The 20,343-nt window shown below is 36.6% G+C and overlaps 1 protein-coding gene across 1 annotated transcript in view; it reads right to left on the bottom strand.

Moving 5' to 3' along the window:
• LOC136827839 (uncharacterized) overlaps window positions 1-19,608 on the bottom strand; it is a 24,116-nt gene extending 4,508 nt beyond the window's left edge. The window contains 10 exon segments of the mRNA XM_067085300.1: window positions 1-94; window positions 6,549-6,709; window positions 7,592-7,733; window positions 9,365-9,523; window positions 9,525-9,713; window positions 10,243-11,208; window positions 11,961-12,115; window positions 12,321-12,417; window positions 16,394-16,710; window positions 19,510-19,608. The exon segment at window positions 1-94 is cut by the window's left edge and continues 2 nt beyond it. Of these exon segments, the coding sequence (XP_066941401.1) occupies window positions 1-94; window positions 6,549-6,709; window positions 7,592-7,733; window positions 9,365-9,523; window positions 9,525-9,713; window positions 10,243-11,208; window positions 11,961-12,115; window positions 12,321-12,417; window positions 16,394-16,710; window positions 19,510-19,588 (2,359 nt within the window). The 5' untranslated portion in view covers window positions 19,589-19,608.
• Window positions 19,609-20,343: the final 735 nt, after the last annotated feature.

Raw genomic sequence — 20,343 nt, 5'->3', positions numbered from 1 at the left:
CAACGATCCCAGGGCCATCTTCAATTCCCAGCATTTCCTCTTTTATGCATTTATACTCAAGCAGCCTTCTCTCCCCACTGAAGAGAACACCAACCTGTTGGAGGGAGAGAGAGAGAGAGAGACGATGCATTACTCTTAGTCACTGGAATTATGATATTGATTATCACAGCCTGTATATACGACCGCTATGCTTTCTGATCGAGAGTACTTGCTGGGGCATTTTAAAACAATGTTTCTTGATGACTAGATTTGAAGCCAACGATAAGACTGGAGTTTCTTCATTTATTTCCGGTTTCAGATTTCAAGGTTTTCGTTGGAAAATGATTCCCCAAATCATTTTTGAAATCAGTTCAGTGGTCAAAGTCACTGAATCAGCAGTTCGTATACCTCTGGAGACGAAGCACTTAGCTCACAGTTTTTCTTGGGTGGAAGTTATTCCCGAGGTATAGTGATCCGGATATTAAAAGAAATTTGTGGCTTAATATTTGTGAATGTGAAAAATGTCACTGTGCGACTATATATATATACACACACACACATATATATGTATATATATATATATATATATATATATAGTATATATATATATATATATATACACATATATATATATATAATATATACATATGTTTATATATGCATATATAATATAATACATATATATATATATATATTTATATATAAGCCATCTTACTGTTAAGTGATCTAAAAAAAAAATAAAAGGACAGTTGCTTTTATCAGAAATATTTACCTGATTTTCACCGGGGAATTTCACTGAACTTTCTTCTGCCATACTTTCCCCTGATTCCCCAATTGCTAAATCCCAAATACGTCAGATTTATGCTTTAAAATTTCTAGCCCTTTCATTACCTATTATTCATTTTTTCACAGGACGTCTTTCTAAAGACCAGTGTATCGAATTAAGTTCACCAAACCAGTCTAGGGCTCTGGAGACCAAAGGTAACTGTTGCCTAAATTCTATAATAACTCAAAGATTGTCGAAGATCATCTGCTTCGCCTGTAATCAGCGTCTTTCCGATGCACTACACGACGCCAAAAATAAAACTGAGAAAAATAGACCGACTTTCCTTCCATGGTTCCTATTTGTTTATCGCAGAGCAATCAGACACAACCAGCGCATGGTACATGTTGGAGACAGAACAGAGGATATGACGCGTTATCTTATCCGTGAGTGGTGTCTGACCTTGCGGTTCTGCAGTCACTACAGTCATGCAGAGTCTCGTCAGTGTAGAGTCTTGCCAGCGTAGAGTCTTGCCAATGTTCGGTCTCGCAAGTTCCCCAGGACTTGGTATTTGTTTGCCGACAGCACTATATTATAATATGATACATAATTATATCCTCATCTTAACTCTATCATCCTATTCGACTTAATTTTGTCAATAATTGACGCCAGAAATTTCGTCCGCAGATATATTGAAGAAACATAAACATTTCATCATTACGAGAGACATTGCTTCTTACGGTTTATGTGGCTCAGAACTGGTAAATCTATTATACAAAGGCGACTTATGACATGAATTATTTTTTGAATTAGCGTTCAGGTGTCATTATGATGAATGCAAACATAAGTTCTAATGTTGTGTGACTGTTATCTAATCGTAAATCTCCGCTAGACTTCATGACTGATTGATTATTGATACAACTTCAGGGAAAAAAATTTTTATTTTGTGTCATTAAAACATATTTACACCCAACACACCACTCTCGCTTCCGTAATATACACTACACATACAAGACACTTTCCACCGTATGTATAACACCAGGATTTATACTTGAATTTCCAAGTAACCCTAAGAATGACAATTGCTTACAAATACACACTTGATGTTCTACTATAATCTCATATTTATATTATATGCATATTATATAGTTTTATGTATATGTATATATGTTATAACATATATGCATATATATAATTATATATATCTAATCATTTGATGCAACTGCTTTCCAAAGATAAGCATAAATTCTAAATATACTCGCTCGGACAAATGTTGTAATGCTTTTCAAACATACATCTACGTGTGAGTGTTTTTATCATTATTATTATTATTATTCACAATCATTTCTAATGTTCATTATCGTTACAATCATTACCTGAACCAGAGAACTTGCAAGCAAGAGAGAAAGGTGAACAAGAAAATAAAACGTAAAGAAAGTGGACACACAAATGAATAAACAGATGAGGAACAAAGAAGGAAGGGGGAAATAAAACGAACAGAAAGGTAGGGAATAAAGAAGGATGAGGGAATAAAATGAAAAGAAAGGTAACAAAAAGAAAGGAATATTTACGAACGCAACACGGCGACTGAAGCCTCGGTTCAACAGTACAGAACTTGGACTAACCTCTGGGGGGACCGGAAAATGGTCTTTTAAATCGAAATAAGGTTGGGTTATTATTTTCATTTTTTTATTTATTTATTTACTTATTTATACACTTATTTATTATCAAGATGAAAGAGAACTGCTGACGACAACAGCGGATGAAACGCAGGCTAGTGATAGTCACTGTCACGGCTGCTAGTACTAGAACCACTCGTGATACTAACAAAATTCGTTATCTTTTTGACAGCTAGTACTAGAACCACTCGTGATGCGAGCGAAAGTCGTTGTTTTATTTGGCCTCGATCGCTATGTCGTGAAACGCGACTTGTATCCAATAAATTTTGCTCTGTGCAACGGAGATAGACCAAGGATACTGAACTCGACGTTAGACTTGCCTTCTTCTAACCCGGGGACAACTTATCTCTTATCATCTAAGGCCCTGGACGGTGCCTAAACTCACCTAGAGTTAGGTCCTGACTCTTTATATATATATATATAATATATAAGCCCATATATAAAAGAAACTCCAAAATGTGGAAAACAAATTTGCCTGAGGAGAGAGACAGTTTGGTCTCTGAAATAGAGCCTTTATTTTCCACATTTTGGCATTTCTATGGGCTCCCTTATATTTGAAGGAATTCTGTTTTAACAGAAAATACCTCACAGTCATGTATATATATATATATATATATATATATATATATATATATATATATATATATATATATATATATATATATATATATACACATACATACATACAGGGTGAACCAAAAGTAGGTGGACAATAGGTAGAACAGGGTTTGTGTTAGGTTATACTATAATGACGGTGCTTGTTATAACTGTGGAATTTGTGTTACATTAAATTCTGTAACTAAATTGATTTAAATTTGGTATTTTTTTTTCAGATAACCCATAATGGCAGATAATTTAAATTCTAATTCAAGAAATGAATAGACAAAGAGACTTGTGCAAAAATGTTTGTCAAAATGTGAAAAGAGAGACTTCAAAGTTGTGCAGATTGTGATGAAGAGCAGTTTGAGCACCTGCATTAATCAAACATTCAGCACCTTTGTATTGTATTTTGTACACAATAAAATTTAATTGTAAATGTAATAACAGTTTGTAAAAATTTTACTTTATCAGTCAATATAACTGTATACGTAATCTCAAAACAAATGTTACCATCTACTGTCCACCTACTTTTGGTTCACCCTGTGCATATATATATATATATATATATATATATATATATATATATATATATATATATATATATATATATATATATATATATATATATATATATATATATATATATATATACATATATATCACTAGCAGATCTGGGGGCACTTGGGCACATGCCCCTCCCATGATAAATAATGACGAAATAATAATACTGAAGATTTAGATAATAATATAAATGAGAAATATAAAAATGGGAAAAAATAAAAAATCTATCATAGAAATACATATAGATATAGAAATATATATTATACATATTATTTATATATATATGAAAATTAGTGCCCAAATTAAATTTTTCTGGATCCGTTAGTGGTGTGTATGTGTGTATATGTATATGTATATATATATATATATATATATATATATATATATATATATATATATATATATATATATATATATAAAATAAAAATTCAGGTCATAAAATTCAGGAAAAACAGAATGAGGAAGAGAATTCGGAAGGGTTTTTACAGATCTCCACAAAGTAAATGTTGGGGGCTGAACTGATCAACCAGGTTTTACCAAGTGTCCTGATCCGAGATTATCAGCCAGTGCCAAAAAAAAAAAAAAAACAGTTTCGTCAGATTCAGGAGGTAACTAAATCACAAAGCAAAATACAATACTACCTAATCGCGATTTACAAACAGTACAACAAAGAGCTGTCAACATCTTCGCTATTGGTCTATTTCCCAGTGTTTATTATTATTACATATTTACTGTTGACAGGTTAAACTTTGCCTCATGCCTCAATGGGACGACCTTGTATTCGGACTGAAACCAGACTGCTGTTTCCCCATGATCTTGGGATTACTTTGTGCGCATGCGCGTCTAAACGCAGGTCATTCAGTTTCAGAAAGCACAGTTGCACAAAGACAAGAGGTGTTTTCTGTCAGTAGGAAAGAAATGGTTTTAGACTTATGGTGTGGACAAAACAAGTAGGTGCACTTATGAATGAATGTATGTATGTATGTATGTATGTATGTATGTGTGTGTTATGTTTGTGTGTATATGTGTGTGTGTGTATAACTGAATAACGAAAATACGGAACGTGATGAATATATAAATAAAGGCGAAATCCACGAAGGAAAGAGAAACACTGGAGCGCTGTGAGGCCTTTTGACTGTCGTCCTTCACTTTGCTAAGTAAAGGACGACAGTCGAAAGGCCTCACAGCAATCCATTGTTTCTCTTTCCTTCGTGAATATATATATATATTATATATATATATATATATATATATATATATATATATATATATATATATATATATATAAAACCAAATTCCACGAAGTAAAGGACGCCAGTGTTTGTGCGTAAGAAAATGAGGTTAACGTACTACCAATCAGCCTTGTGGTCACATAAAGTACAACATTTCGGGCATATCGACAGGGCCAACCCGTGCGATACCTCACCACCCATATGAAAACACGTTCATCCCTCAAACCAAATAATTTTGACCCGAAATTATTTTATCAGCTCTTTGTCACGCTCCATGTTTGACTGTAGGTTAGTGACTCACTAGTTAGGCGCCCTGCATTTCAGAATCTTGCTTAATATGGGTTATTTACTGATAGGTTTCGTTATTTACTTAGTTCGGTTCGAATTCGCAAGATATTTTAGCTGGGTCAAATTCTAAAACGAGTAGTTTCTGGTTTTGTAATTACTGAGCGCATTTTTATCAAAGTGATTAAATGATTAGAATAAATCCCCATAGAGAGAGAGAGAGAGAGAGAGAGAGAGAGAGAGAGAAAAAAAGATGACTGCACTCATTTTTAAAACAGACTTTGTTAACTCTGCCTCATTTTTTAATATATAGGGTGTATATATAGAGTTGTTATATATATATATATATAATATAATATACATATATTTATAATATATATATATATATATATATATATATATATATATATATATATATATATATATATATATATATATATATATATATATATATATATTGGGAGCCGAGGCTGAGAGGTGCAGTGCTCGGCAGACGACTGTAAGGAGCAAGGTCGTCAGCGTGCTACCGCTCACAAGGCCGCCGAGAAAAAAGGGTGTGGGGCCGACTACCTCACCCTTCAATGCTTGCCGAGAAATCAGGTGGTTGCATGCTTACGGTGCAATCTCGTCGAATTCAAATAACTGTTCTTGAGCCGAATTCTGGTTCCTTGTTCATTTCTTTTTTTATCTCGATCAGTTACGTACTTTTCATGAAGTTTATTTCTCTCTCTCTCTCTCTCTCTCTCTCTCTCTCTCTCTCCCTCTCTCTCTCTCTCTCTCTCTCTCTCAGGAGTTATTACTCTTATTTATTCAATTTATTTAAGTAATTACAGCCTAAAAGCTAACTTTATTTTAACAAGAATATGAGTTTTTTATTCAGCTAACTAACTCTCTCTCTCTCTCTCTCTCTCTCTCTCTCTCTCTCTCTCTCTCTCTCTCTCTCTCTTATTCATTCAGTTTATTAACAAATACGTTAAGTAATTACAAGCCTAAAACAATAATTTCAATGTGCACATAAGCTTCTCCTAGCCAACTATTAACGCCTCTCTCTCTCTCTCTCTCTCTCTCTCTCTCTCTCTCTCTCTCTCTCTCTCTCTCTCTCTCTCTCTCAGGAATTTCTTACTTTTCATGACACTTCATTCGAGTGCCCAAGAGTTCATCAGACTACGATGTACATAAATACTGTTTAGCCATTCACAAATTCCTAACGTTCGTACCTTACGTACCGTGTCTGACAAACTCACGAAATCATTATCTCCATCTATTAAAACATAATAGATGCTAAAAAAAAAATAGAATCAAGGTCATCAAACTGCACGTAAGAAATTTATGAAGGCGGCAAACCATTGCTCCTCACGCTATCTGGCTGGAGAAGAAGAAGAAGAAGAAGAAGAAGAAGAAGAAGAAGAAGAAGAAGAAGAAGAAGAAGAAGAATCGACGTTGAAATACCTTCTGAAATATGAAATTCTGCTCCATGTTGGTTATGTTGAAGGATAAGAGGCACTGCTGTGTGTCGAACGGGTACATCTGGAGTCTGAACAGACACATGAACTGCACTGTGTACTGCTGCACGATCTTCATGCTGTTGTCCGCGCCTGCGTACAGCTTGTCTGCAAAGAGGAGGGAGTTTCATCAATGGGGTATAAGCAGGAAATTAAAGCGTTCATAATCGGTTTCGTTTGTTTTCCCTGAGTAGGAATTTGTCAGAGGCTTAGTAAAAAATTTAAAAAGTAGTAGGCCTACCAAATGTTCTGTGTCTCATATTATGCAAAAATTATCTAGATTTAATAACGTATTTCTTAGTAGAATCGTATAAATGGCGTGTGATTCGCATTGCGCATTTCTAATTCTTGTAAGTGGCCTATATTAATTCTTACTCCGTTATTCTATGTAAAAGAACTCGATTATAACAGGCAAGTAGAATCCAGTACGCCTACCTCGTTCCATTACACGCGCTTGGTAATTGGTAGGTCTAATCTGCAAAGTCTAAAGACTTGCTAATCTGTCTGGGAATTGGTAGGTCTAGTCTGCAAAGCCTAAAGACTTGGTAATCTGTATGGGATTCGGTAGGTCTAATCTGCAAAGTCTAAAGACTTGGTAATCTGTATGGGAATTCGGTAGGTCTAATCTGCAAAGTCTAAAGACTTGGTAATCTGTATGGGAATTGGTAGGTCTAGTCTGCAAAGCCTAAAGACTTGGTAATCTGTATGGGAACTGGTAGGTCTAATCTGCAAAGTCTAAAGACTTGGTAATCTGTATGGGATTCGGTAGGTCTAATTTGCAAAGCCTAAAGACTTGCTAATCTGTATGGGAATTGGTAGGTCTAATCTGCAAAGCCTAAAGACTTGCTAATCTGTATGGGAATTGATAGGTCTAATCTGCAAGGCCTAAGGACGTTGTAATCTGCATATCACATATTCCACGGAAACGTGTTGTAGGATATGGCGCGCTTAAGAAATTCACAAAAACAGCAAAAGCTGCAAATCTCTCACCTTCTCTCGTTTTCGTGTCCTGGTCTGACAGCGGCGTCGATTCCCGATTGACTCGGAATCCCTCGTTCCTCATCTCGATGTTCGTCGGGCTCTTCGAAGCGTCTTTGACAGCCAGGATGGGTCTCCAGATGGGTGAGTCTACCTGCGCCAAAGTGCAATGGGACTCGTGAGAGACGCTATTATAAATGGGTTTGTGAAAGGTATTGTTTAAATGAGTACATAAATGATGCAAAGATGATTGGGCTTATGAAAGGTACAATTAATACTGCTGAACTTGCGAAAGATACAGTTACAAATGGACATGTTTAGGATGCAATTATGAGTGGATTTGAGAAAGATGCACTGATAACTGTTAAGACTTGTGAAAGATGCAATTAAGGCTGGACTTTTGAACGATGCAATTAAGGCTGGACTTTTGAACGATGCAATTATGGCTTGACTTCTGAATGATGCATACTCCTAATCGTTCAGAATAAATGTAGCACTTCAAATCGTAAAGTGATCGTATAACCTATACGGTTTGAAACGTACTAACCTAATCGTGGCCTAACTTTTATGCAACCCAGGTTACTTCAACTATATTATTCAATCAAAACCACATTGCGTTGTGTAAATTATCCAAGACATAAATCGTACAAACTTAGAGCTGTTAACCAGCTCAGTACTCTGGTTAAACTAAGATATATACTAAACTGTTAGTTCAAATGGCGCATTCGATATTCTTCACCTGAATTGAGATTGGGATTGGTATAGGACACTCCATGAAGTTCTCCTTACATTTAGACATACATATCTCCTAAAGGAAATCTCACTAAATGAACTTTAAGAAGAAAAGGAATAATTAAGTGAATTTGAAGGCACCGACAACTATGGCCGAACGTTCGACTAACAACAGAACAACCGACCACCGATACTTAAGCACTATTAAACGTATACTTGCAATTAAATACACGAAACACCCAAACACAATGATTTTCACAACTAAATATAAACACGACAAAACCCAATATCCTTCTTCCACATAATACGCATTTCCACTTTACGTAAATTTAGAAAGAATACATAGGCCTAAAACTATACCACAACTTGCGGAAAAGTGCAATCTCTCTGGTCGAAGTTTCGACAATGCAATTATGGCTGGACTTTTGAATAATGTAATTTTGATTACTGAAATTGTGAAAATTCGGTTGCAACTAGGCAAGTCAACGATGAAACTAAGGAAGGCTAGACTTACAAAAGATGCAGTCTGAATAACTGGACTTGTATAAAATGCAGTTTCAACTGGATATGCGACTAGTACAAATGGCTGGACTTCTGAACGATGCGATTAAAATTGGGCTTGTGAACGATGAAATTATGACTGGACTTGTGAAAGATGCGGTTACAATTTAATTTTAGAAAGATGTAATTATAATACTTGCAATTGCAAAAGATGCAGTCCCAACTGGACAGTTATTATAAATCAGTTTGCGAGTGCTACAGTTATGACTGGAAGTGTCGAAGAAGCAGTTGCAATTGAAATTGTGAAGAATAGAATTATAATTGTACTTGTGAAAGATGCAATTACAATTGGACACTTGAATAAAGCAGTTATGAAAGACGCTGCGCATGCTGAATTTACAATTGGGCTTGCAAATTATGCAATTATACAATCTGACTCATGAATGATGTCATATCTCTACACACAAAAGATGTCGCCTATCATCCTTGCCCGATAAGCGAAGTGTCCATTACATCCGTAACCTGTAATCCACAAAATAACATTTCCCTCACCCCCGCTTGATTGATAAAGTCCCCAGGACGCAGATTGGCGAACGTGAGTCTAGCGTCCTTCCAAGTGACGCTCTGGATAACGTCCAGCTGCATGCTGAAGCCAACCAAGTTGAACTCACGGACGGAGGTGATCTCCACCGCAATCTTCATCAGCAGCGGCGCCCCGATCGAAGCTGGGCGGAGGTAAGTTGGCAGTGTACCCCGTCGGCACTTGCAGGATCCCACAGTTCAGCTCGTCTGAGTTGTCTGGGCAGTGAGTGACCTGGTCGCACCTGTTCACTATGTTGATGCAGGAGCCGTCACTGCAGGTGAAGTCGTTGTCACCGCAGTAGGTCAGTAGGTATTCGGTCTGCGGGAGGCGTGGGAGAAATTCGTAATCGGTCAGTGATATTGTTCACTACGTAGAATGTTGACTTATCTAGGGTCCTATCGGTACTTTTTGCCCTGTCAGAAATCTAGATATTTTCCTACAAATGTTTTTTAGATGTGTTATTAAGGGATATTGTAGTTTACTATATCGTAACACTAAATAATTATTGTTAGATACTAGGCATTGCAAAGAATGATATATTAGGGAAAGAGAGAGATCAGAATTTAATTAAAGCAAAACTTTTATAACATTAAAAAAATGCTGGAAAAGACACCTTTTAATAAAAGAGGAATTGTAATCTCACCAAAAAATTTCAAACCCTTCTTTCATCACCACAGTAAGTTTTTCATAGTTCATTTTTCATCAAAACTTTTCAGTAAACAACAATGCCAGTAATATTTTTCAACCTCGAATTTAAAGGCAGCCATATATAAACATAAAATCTAAACGTTCACTAATTTTATAGAACAACAAACCTGCACAAAATCATCTGGACGTTTTACATTACCTCCTTAACGACACAATTATCTCCCGTAATTGCCCAGACGGTGAGTCCAAAAGGATAACCTTTGGGCCGCCTTTCAATCATTTCAGCCACAACGCCCTTTTCCTTTCGGCTCCGCAGGACCCACGTCTCGTTATTCCACACTATCTGGCTGAAAAACATCCCCTCAAACATAGGCCGGCCATTGCGGTACCCGTTGAGGAAGTAATCTCGGTCAAACTTCGATTCCCGACAGAGGCCTCTCAGTCGAAACGCAGGGGTGGCCGTGAAGTTACAGACAGGGCAGGTCAGAGTGTCGCAGTCAGCGTTGTACCACAGGTATGGAAAATTAACAGCAGCTGCCGTTGCACACGGATACTGCTTAGAAGGTATCTCCCAGCCTTCCAGCCAGCTGCCGTAGGTTAGGGTGGTGTTGTCACCGGTGTACTGCCACACGCCCTTTGGTATGTTGCTCTTGAGGCCGAGCCAGTACAGGGCAGCCCACCCTTGGATGCACTGATCATTGAACACGATCAGTTCGTCGAAGAGCCTGGTGTTTTCTTCTTTACTTCGAGGCACGCCCATGTCTCCCCTCAGATAGTTACACCTGTTGAAGGCCTCCTCAAAAGTCATTCTCTCAGGAAACAGGGTGATGTAGCCGTTCCTCGGCCTACAGACCTCTGACAGCGCGATGCTGAATGACTTCGTTTTCCCTTTCAGGATGAGCTCGGATTCATTCTGTCCGTAGGCGTACAGAGGCTCAAAGGGAATGGGGTCAGGTTTGCAAGCTACGTAATCTTGCATCATGTTCACTGGGACGTCGTGGTTGTACAGTCTGAAATCTACCAGTTCGCCGTGGACAGACTGGGTAACGTCCCACTCGGCGTCAAGGTTTATGTTCTGACCCATGACGAATCGACCGCCGCCCTTAACATAGGCCTTTTCCGGCGAGGAGTCCGTTTCGTTCCTTTTGGCCGTGTTGAGGTATACCTGGAAGAGGGAGAGATGTGGTTTGGAAAGACGTCGTGAAGGCTGTCCCATTAACTTACCAAAATCATTAGTATCATAATCTACGGCATTTCTGTGACTCGTATTTACTGTGAAATCTACGCATGTTCACATTTGCTGTTCATACATCTTAATATAAATGGGCTCCATGGTGCGATGGTCAAAATTCAAATCCTGGTCATGAATAGATGGATGGGTACTCTCACTGGAAGTGGTTTGCGACTTGGGAGGTAAAAGGGCATGGAACTAACATTACATTCCAAAAGACTTTAAAACAGGAAGTCTGGCGCCTCCTGAAGGCACACTCTTTCAAGGGTAAAAATCGTGTGATATAGGTTGTTATAGTTTATGTGTGTATATATATATATATATATATATATATATATATATATATATATATATATATATAATATAATTCGATATCAAATAGAAGGGAGAGAATTATTAGTAGCATCAACAAGAAGAATAAAAAAATACTGCAAACGTTAACCCTTCAACATTAGATGCCATAACTAGCTTCTTCCATTACTGAGAGACTAAATAACTTGTAAAAACCTTCATCATGAATCCGTACTAAAATGTAAATCACACACATGCACTGAAATGCTTGTGTCAACACTGACCAACGTACGAAAGTGAAAATTCGTGTGAATGAATTCATAACAGAGATATCCCGCGTATCCAGCGAAGAGGGATCATGTTGGTTTCAAGGAAAACAAAACACTGTCTCCTACCCGGTCGTTGAAAATGATATGCAGCGTGTCCTTTCGGATGTTGAGGGCCAAACAGAGGTGCTCCCAGGTAAAAAGACGAATTGGTATTTTGACGTACTGGTGAACGTGGTAGGCACAGCACATGACGAGCAGCTCTTTGTTCGGGTACTTGATGGCTTTTGTTGGATAGAAGACGCCCGCACGAGGATGATGTTCGCGGCATTTTTCGTAGGTGGGGAAACAAATTAAAAACTGGATTTTAGATTGATTTTCATTAATATAAATACATTATATACTATAAAATGAGTTTGTTAAAGACAGTCGATATCGCATGGATGGATGCAAGTAAATGGGACCAATATATTGTCGAAAAAAGCTAACCGACATTGAGTTGTTCGAACACCTTTCCGTCGTAGTAGCTGAACAGCGTGGCTGGCTGGCCTCCGTGCAGCAAACGAAAACGGACGCATATGGTTACCTGAAGTAAGAAAAAATAAAACTAACATAAGTTAATGCTGACACTTATTATTTTCATTCGATTTTTTTAAACTGTTGACAACTAAATTCTAGTAAACTAGATCCAGAATGTCTGGATGGCTTCAAATAAACCCAGAATCTCAGAAAACCAGTTTTGGAACGGCGACTGTTAATTTTAAACCACTGAGCTGATTAACAGCTCTCCTAGAATTAGACTTATTTTACGCGGCTAAGAACCAATTGAAAACCAGTTTTGTGGAACGAACCACATTATAGCGACTGAAATAAATGCCTAACTCTTCATCAGCCGGCCGCCAATCGAACTTTTGAGCAGGTGGTGAAGAGCTAATATAGCCATTTTGAGTCGAGACTAATATCGAGTCGTCTGTCTTTTGTTTATGACAAATTACTCTAGAAATGACTTGAATCGGCGCAGATTTTCTTCAAAAACGTTTCTTTAAGGACTGCTATTGTTATATAAGAGTAATAAATGACATTTTTTCCAATATATACACACATATATATAGAAGAGAGAGAGAGAGAGAGAGCCAATTTAGCCATGCAACAAGAAGAGTTGATGCTGATTAGGCCAGCCTTATGCCAGCAAGGGCTTTTGTTCCTGGAGCAGTCCATAAATAGGAGTGAGGTTTATCATTGGCAAACCATGCGTTAACGGTAATCTCACTTTCCAAATCGCATAGATTCGAACCCAACCAACGTTAAGTACCTTCATTTTTTTCTCTTTAGGCCTAATTCATGGCTCCTAGCGGCTATTCAAAAAGAGTGTGGAAATCGAGACTGAAAGATTATCGTGGATATTCATTATAGATATATCTGTTAATTTTCACTAGAATACTATACATTTATGTACACGCATGAATTATAAATACTGTTTATTCCATTGGCCAAAGAGGATACGGATAAAAGAAACGCTGAAGTTTCTTCAGCGCAATCGAGTATTCTGTACAGCGTATAATCAAGGTCACCGAAAATAGATCTATCCTTCGATGGTCTCGGTATAATGTTGTATGAACCGCGGCCCATGAATCTTTAACCAGGGCACGGTGGTGGCCTGTCCTATACCGTTGCCTGATGCACGATTTTGGCTAATTTTAACCATAAATAAAATAAAAACTACTGAGGCTAGAGGGCTGCAATTTGGTATGCTTGATGATTGGAGGGTGGATGATCAACATACCAATTTGCAGCCTTCGAGCCTCCGTAGTTTTAAAGATCTGAGGGCGGACGGACGGACAACAAAGCCGGCAAAATAGTTTTTCTTTTACGGAAAACTAAAAACCTGCAAATATATATATGTGTATAGTATATATGTATGTATATATATATATATATCATGGAATCTTCTGTCATGTTTGAGTTGGTAAGACTCAGTTCTTACAACGAATCGATTTCTTTAAAAAAAAAAATCTCAGTTTATATTATGTACAGTACCGTTAAATTAAGTTGATATGACGAGAGGCTATCGTCACAAATAAGAGGGTCTGGTTTCGTCTTATGGATTAGTACTAAATCAGACTTGCGCGAATCAAGAAATTGAATTCGTTCTATTCACGGATAGTGAAGAATGAATATAGAACCTTTACTGAACTCTTGGTATATATATATATGTATATATGTATATATGTATGTATATATATATATATATATATATATATATATATATATATATATATAAATTTAATGTTAAACTTACTTTGTATTTCGCCATGTTTCAAGAGTTAGCAAAGGTTTTAACTGTCATCCTTTGGTCTACATATAAATGAGCTGCACTAAGTTCCTTTTAAAACCTATATATCAATAGACTTATATAATTTATTTAACAGCACTGGACTGAAGGTTTTCCGTATATTAAAGTGTAATACTACTCTTTTGCCGAATTTTTGATGCAATATATATACATATATATATATATATATATATATATATTTTATATAAAGTAGAATCGTTAATCATTTGAATGGAATACATATTTATATATACACATAAACGCTGTGTATGTTTAAAAATAGAATCGTTAATCATTTAATGGAATAATTTTATATAAATGACCTTCTCCTCTTTTTCACTTTCGATATTAGGTACAATAATGTCTTTTTGACACGTTATCAAAACAATAGTGATTATATTCACTTGTGAAAATTAACCCGTATCATGGTTTTATTTAAAAAAACACTGACCTTCTAGCACTGAATGTCAAAATATTAATTTCCCGTCACGTCTGGTAGTCTCAAGCTTTTAATCTGTCCAGTAAAAAGATTCTTTTGTTATAAACGAACGCAATAAACTGCGCGAGAACAAGCAATGGCACATCGAGCACTCCGGGGGTTCATTCGATACAACGCCAACTTTCCGCCTAATTCCTTTCACTCGTCACGTTCAGCCAGGTTCAAAAGTCCCCCGACGCTGATTCATCACTGAACGACCGCTTTTTCTACGCAGTGAACGCCACCCGACCCCCCCAAACCCCCCCTAGGAGGGTGGTGTTCCGATGATTGGAGGGTGGATGATCGACATGCCAATTTGCAGCCCTCTAGCCTCGGTAGTTTTGAAGATTTGAGGGCGGACGGACAGACAAAGCCGGCACAATAGTTTTCCTTTTACAGAAAACTAAAAAAACGTAAGTATACATATGTGTGTATAGTATGCATGTATGTATGTATATATATATATATATATATATATATATATATATATATATATATATATATATATATATATATATATATATATATATATGGAATCTTCTGTCATGTTTGAGTTGGTAAGACTCAGTTCTTACAACGAATCGATTTCTTTAAAAAAAAAAACTCAGTTACATTATGTACACTACCTTTAAATTAAGTTGATATGACGAGAGGCTATCGTCACAAATAAGAGGGTCTGGTTTCGTCTTGTTATGGATTAGTACTAAATCAGACTTGCGCGAATCAAGAAATTGAATTCGTTCTATTCACGGATAGTGAAGAATGAATACGGAACCTTTACTGAACTCTTGGTGTATATATATATATATATATATATATATATATATATATATATATATATATATATATATATATATATATATATATATATATATATATATATATATATATATATATATATATATATTTATATATATATATATATATATAATTGCTGTGCATGTCTACGTAAAATAGAATCGTTAATCATTTGAATGGAATAGTTTTATATAAAAAAACGTAAAATCTCCTCTTCTTTAAATTGCTTCCTACTTTCGATACTAGGTGCAATAATGTCTTTTTGACACGTTATCAAAACAATAGTGATTATATTCATTCGTGAAAATTAACCCGTACCATAGCTCGCCTGATTTAAAATACCGACTTTCTAGCACTGAATGTCAAAATATTAATTCTCCGTCACGTCTGGTAGCCTCAAGCTTTTAATCTGTCCGGTAAAAAGATTCGTTTGTTATAAACGAACGTCATAAACTGCGCGAAAACAAGCAATAACATATCGCATATAAAGAACTCCGGGGGTTCATTCGATACAACGCTAACTTTCCGCCAAGATTTATCGCGTAATTCCCCCATCCCCGCACCCCGGAGGGCAGTGCCGTCAGTGCGCCTCACTCGATTCATTGTAGGCGTTACTTGAGTTTCTTCATATACTCCCTATATAGCTGCAGCCATTTTCATTTCTTTTACTATGCCTCCGTTCATATTCCTTTTCTTCCACTTCACGTTCCACTCTCTCCTAACAATTATTTCGACATTATTTCCAGCGCTGGAAGACCTCGTGGGTCCCAGTTTTTGTCCCTTTGCCTAAATTTTACATTCCATTCTACTACAAAGTTAAATCAGTGGCTATATAGATGGTGTTGACGAACCTTTTGTGCGTGTTTGGGTTTTTCAATATGGCGGGTGCCGGCGAACTTTTTTTGAATGTGTCAGGGAACTGTCTTTTTTTATTTTTATAACTTGCCAACATACCTCCGTCAAATTGGGCAGAGTCCCCTGCCCGCTGTCCACGTAGCTGTCAATAGACGCCGCCTCATCTGCCTGGAGTAAGACGCCAGTGACGGCTTCCGATTTGAGCTCCGTCGCGTCCTTGGAACCTTTGTTCAATTTCGAGGTCCTGGGTCTCGTGCCCTCCGTTTCCCGGCCTTCCGGATAATCCTCTGAGGGCGCCGTGGTCTCAAAGGACGGGATCATGGATCCTGGAAGGACCTGGATTCTTTCTGTCGAGCCAGAAGGACCCAGCAGTTTCACGGCTCTGGCGTCCTCGGGGTAATTGCTCTCGAACAGGTCTGAAATGAATCCTCGGAGGCATTACGAAGAAAAGATAAAATGAATCTTTTTTTTAGATAATGAAGAAGATTAGCGTTCTTTTTGAACCTGTTCAATTGTTAAATACAGGAACAGAAAATAAAACTAAAAAATAATTGCTCTCAAACAGGTCTGAAATGAATCCTCGGAGGCATTACCTTTTTTCAGATAATGAAGAAGATTAGCGTTCTTTTTGAACCTGTTCAATTGTTAAATGCAGAAACAGAAAATAAAACTAAAAAATAAAAATAGAATTCTCTTCTTTTCCAGCATCTATTGGCAAAGGAATAGTAAACTGATTATTCTGTTCTTAAGAAACGTATTGTAATGTTGAATAAAGGAATTGAAAATTGAACATTTTCTATATTTTCTACTTGAATGTATTTCAACGGTGACACTGTCGCAAACACGTTGAGAACTTCTCCAAAATTCGCTTAAATCTCTTGACAACAATGGCACGGTACAAACAATCTGTAGAAGGAAATGTTTGGACAAAGAAGTCCTTTTTCGAGTTTGCTTTCATTTTGATAACATGCTACTTACTGTTAGTAACATGATTAAGACATTTCGCAAACAGGCCCCGAGTGAAGAAGACATTGCACCACGACTGATTCGCTTCTTCTATCATTTCTTTAGCTCATTCAGACAGATGAAAAAACTGTTCATTTTATTCCATTTTAGTTTTCTGTACAAGAAACTTTGTCTGTCCGTCCGCACTTGATTCTGTCCGCCCTCAGATCTTAAAAACTACTGAGGCTAGAGGGCTGCAAACTGGTATGTTGATCATCCACCCTCCAATCATCAAACATATCAAATTGCAGCCCTCTAGCCTCAGTAGTTTTTATTTTATTTAAGGTTAAAGTTAGCCCAAATCGTGCTCCTGGCAACGATATAGGATAAGCCACCACCAGGCCGTGGTTAAAGTTTCATGGGCCGAGGCTCATACAGGATTAAACCGAGACCACAAAGAGACAGATCTATTTTCGGTGGTCTTGATTATACGCTGTAGCGGCTGTACAGAAAACCCGATTGCGCCGAATTTTTACTTATTCTTATTTGAAGTCACAATCAAATACCCTAAGACACCAGACTTAGATTATATTATAAGACTAAATCTTCAAAGCGAATAGCGAGGGAAATTGTTTTTTACAAAGCTATGATATTGAGGAGGCCCAGTTGAGTTCGAACTATTTTTCAACATGACTCTTCTATCGAATATTCTGCTAATATTGTATTCATTGAAAATTCAAGATGTACAAAACTTTATATATATTCCTGAAAAGTTATTTTTAACCAAATATTTCGAATTCAGCGTTTGCATTGAGTTTTCCACTATTTCAGCCTTCTTAAACATTTTAGAGTTACATTAGATATCATTGTTTAGGTTAGGTGGCTACAGGCTCCATATCCTTAGCAATCAATCATCATCATTTTTGTATTTGCCAACGACTCTGCCGGTTGCGTCACTTGCCCTATCAGGAAATCTCAGCTTCTGAGAATAGCAGATAGACATTTTCTGATGACCTTGAACCTTCAATCGAGGTTGAAGGAGAAATTAAATTATATCAATAGTTACAGTCCCGTAATACCCATAATATATATATATATATATATATATATATATATATATATATATATATATATATATATATATATATATATATATATATAGTTTCCTCCCATGGAAATAACTACGTGATATATGAGATATAAGAGGAGTATATACCCCAGACGACATTGGAGTGAAGTGAATATCTCTATAGTCTCTGGGCTTTTAAAAATTTTTCGCATGAGCAGCGTACACTATCTCTCTTTCTCTCTCTCTCTCTCTATACATATACAGACATACATATACATATATATATATATATATATATATATATATATATATATATATATATATATATATATATATATATATATATATATATATATATATATATATAAATATAAGTATATGTATATATGTGTACATAAATAAATATATACATTATATATACATATATATCAACTATCTGGTGAGCAAACAAATTCATATAATGTATACATTAGCGACACGCTTGCAAAATTTAAAAGAAACATAAAAAAGATTATCTCTCCTTCACTCTATATCCATCCACACGTCAAAATTTGCAGATGACTAGATCTACGTGGTAAGATGCGCATAATACGCATTTGGTACAAATCTATGTGACGATTCATCTTAAAATGTTACCCACTGTACACATTTCCACTCGCTCCGATTCTTGAGTTATTTATGCCCTGTTATCGCAGTAATGTTAACTTTGTATGTGGAAAAAGTTAAGTATACCTTAGTTTTACCAGACCGCTGAGCTGATTAACAGCTCTCCTAGGGCTGGCCCGAAGGATTAGACTTACTTCACGTGGCTAAGAACCAATTGGTTACCTATAGCAATGGGACCTACAGCTTATTGTGGAATCCGAACCACATTATAGCGAGAAATGAATTTCTATCACCAGAAATAAATTCCTCTAACTCTTCATTGGCCGGCCGGAGACTTGAACTCGGACCCACCGAGTGCTAGCCGACAACTCTACCGACTCTCCCCACGAGGAACTGAAATGGGCTACATATGTGTTGCAGCGGAGGTGGAAGTTTGAACCAGAATATTATATTTATCGATGTTTTTGCAGCAATATTCACTTTGCATGTGAAAATGGGCTACGCAACATCGGTATCAAATGAATACGCAAATTAACTGAATCATTTTAAAAGACGTCTTATATTAAGTGTAAAAATCTGACAGGGCTTCACTAACCTGCCGAAATTTCCTTTTCGACCAGGACCAGGCACAGCAGGAACCTCACTGCGGGACGCAAGCGTCTGCAAGCCATCATTTTGTTGTTTATTGAACCCACCAGCTGTAATTGCAAAGGTAAATGTTGTTATTACTGTCATTTAAAATAGATAAACATCCTTTAAAAACAACATAAAATTCAAACTTCCTCGGAAATGAGTGACAAAAGATCTTTAGCAATAAAATACTGAATAAATAAAGGTAATTTAGAGGTTTGCATATATGAAATTTGACTGTGTATTATACACACACACACACACACATATATGAAATTTTTACCATACCATTATTTATATACAGTCTTGAAGCTACAAATGTTGTTTAATATCCAATTCACGCTGCTTCGGGAATATCCCCTTCGGTGATAATTCCCCATCGGGGATATTCCCCAAGTAGCGTGAATTGGATATTAAACAACATTTGTAGCTTCATGATTATTATATATATATATATATATATATATATATATATATATATATATATATATATATATATATATATATATATATCCTGTAACCTCTCATAGCATTGAAACTAGCAGTCCACATGACTGGCGAATTGAAATATTCAACGACCACTAAGACTGCTGAGACGCAGAGGTCTACGTTTATCATGAAAACCCCAGTAATATCCGTCGAGAAAGAGGATGGCATTCAGGCCACTTTTACGACTAAAATAATGGCTGCATCGGAACTGTCCGGAGTTTCAGCGCTCTCGAGTAACACTGAGGCCACTGAAGCCATCCAAACCTATCACGAGATGGAGCGTTCTTTTAACCGTCATCCTTTGACCAGT

The sequence above is a fragment of the Macrobrachium rosenbergii genome, chromosome 3 (genome assembly GCF_040412425.1).
Source record: "Macrobrachium rosenbergii isolate ZJJX-2024 chromosome 3, ASM4041242v1, whole genome shotgun sequence".
In the NCBI taxonomy this organism is placed as follows: domain Eukaryota; kingdom Metazoa; phylum Arthropoda; class Malacostraca; order Decapoda; family Palaemonidae; genus Macrobrachium; species Macrobrachium rosenbergii.
The sequence above is the reverse complement of the archived record's forward strand: the minus strand, read 5'-3'. Positions and strand labels throughout refer to the sequence as shown.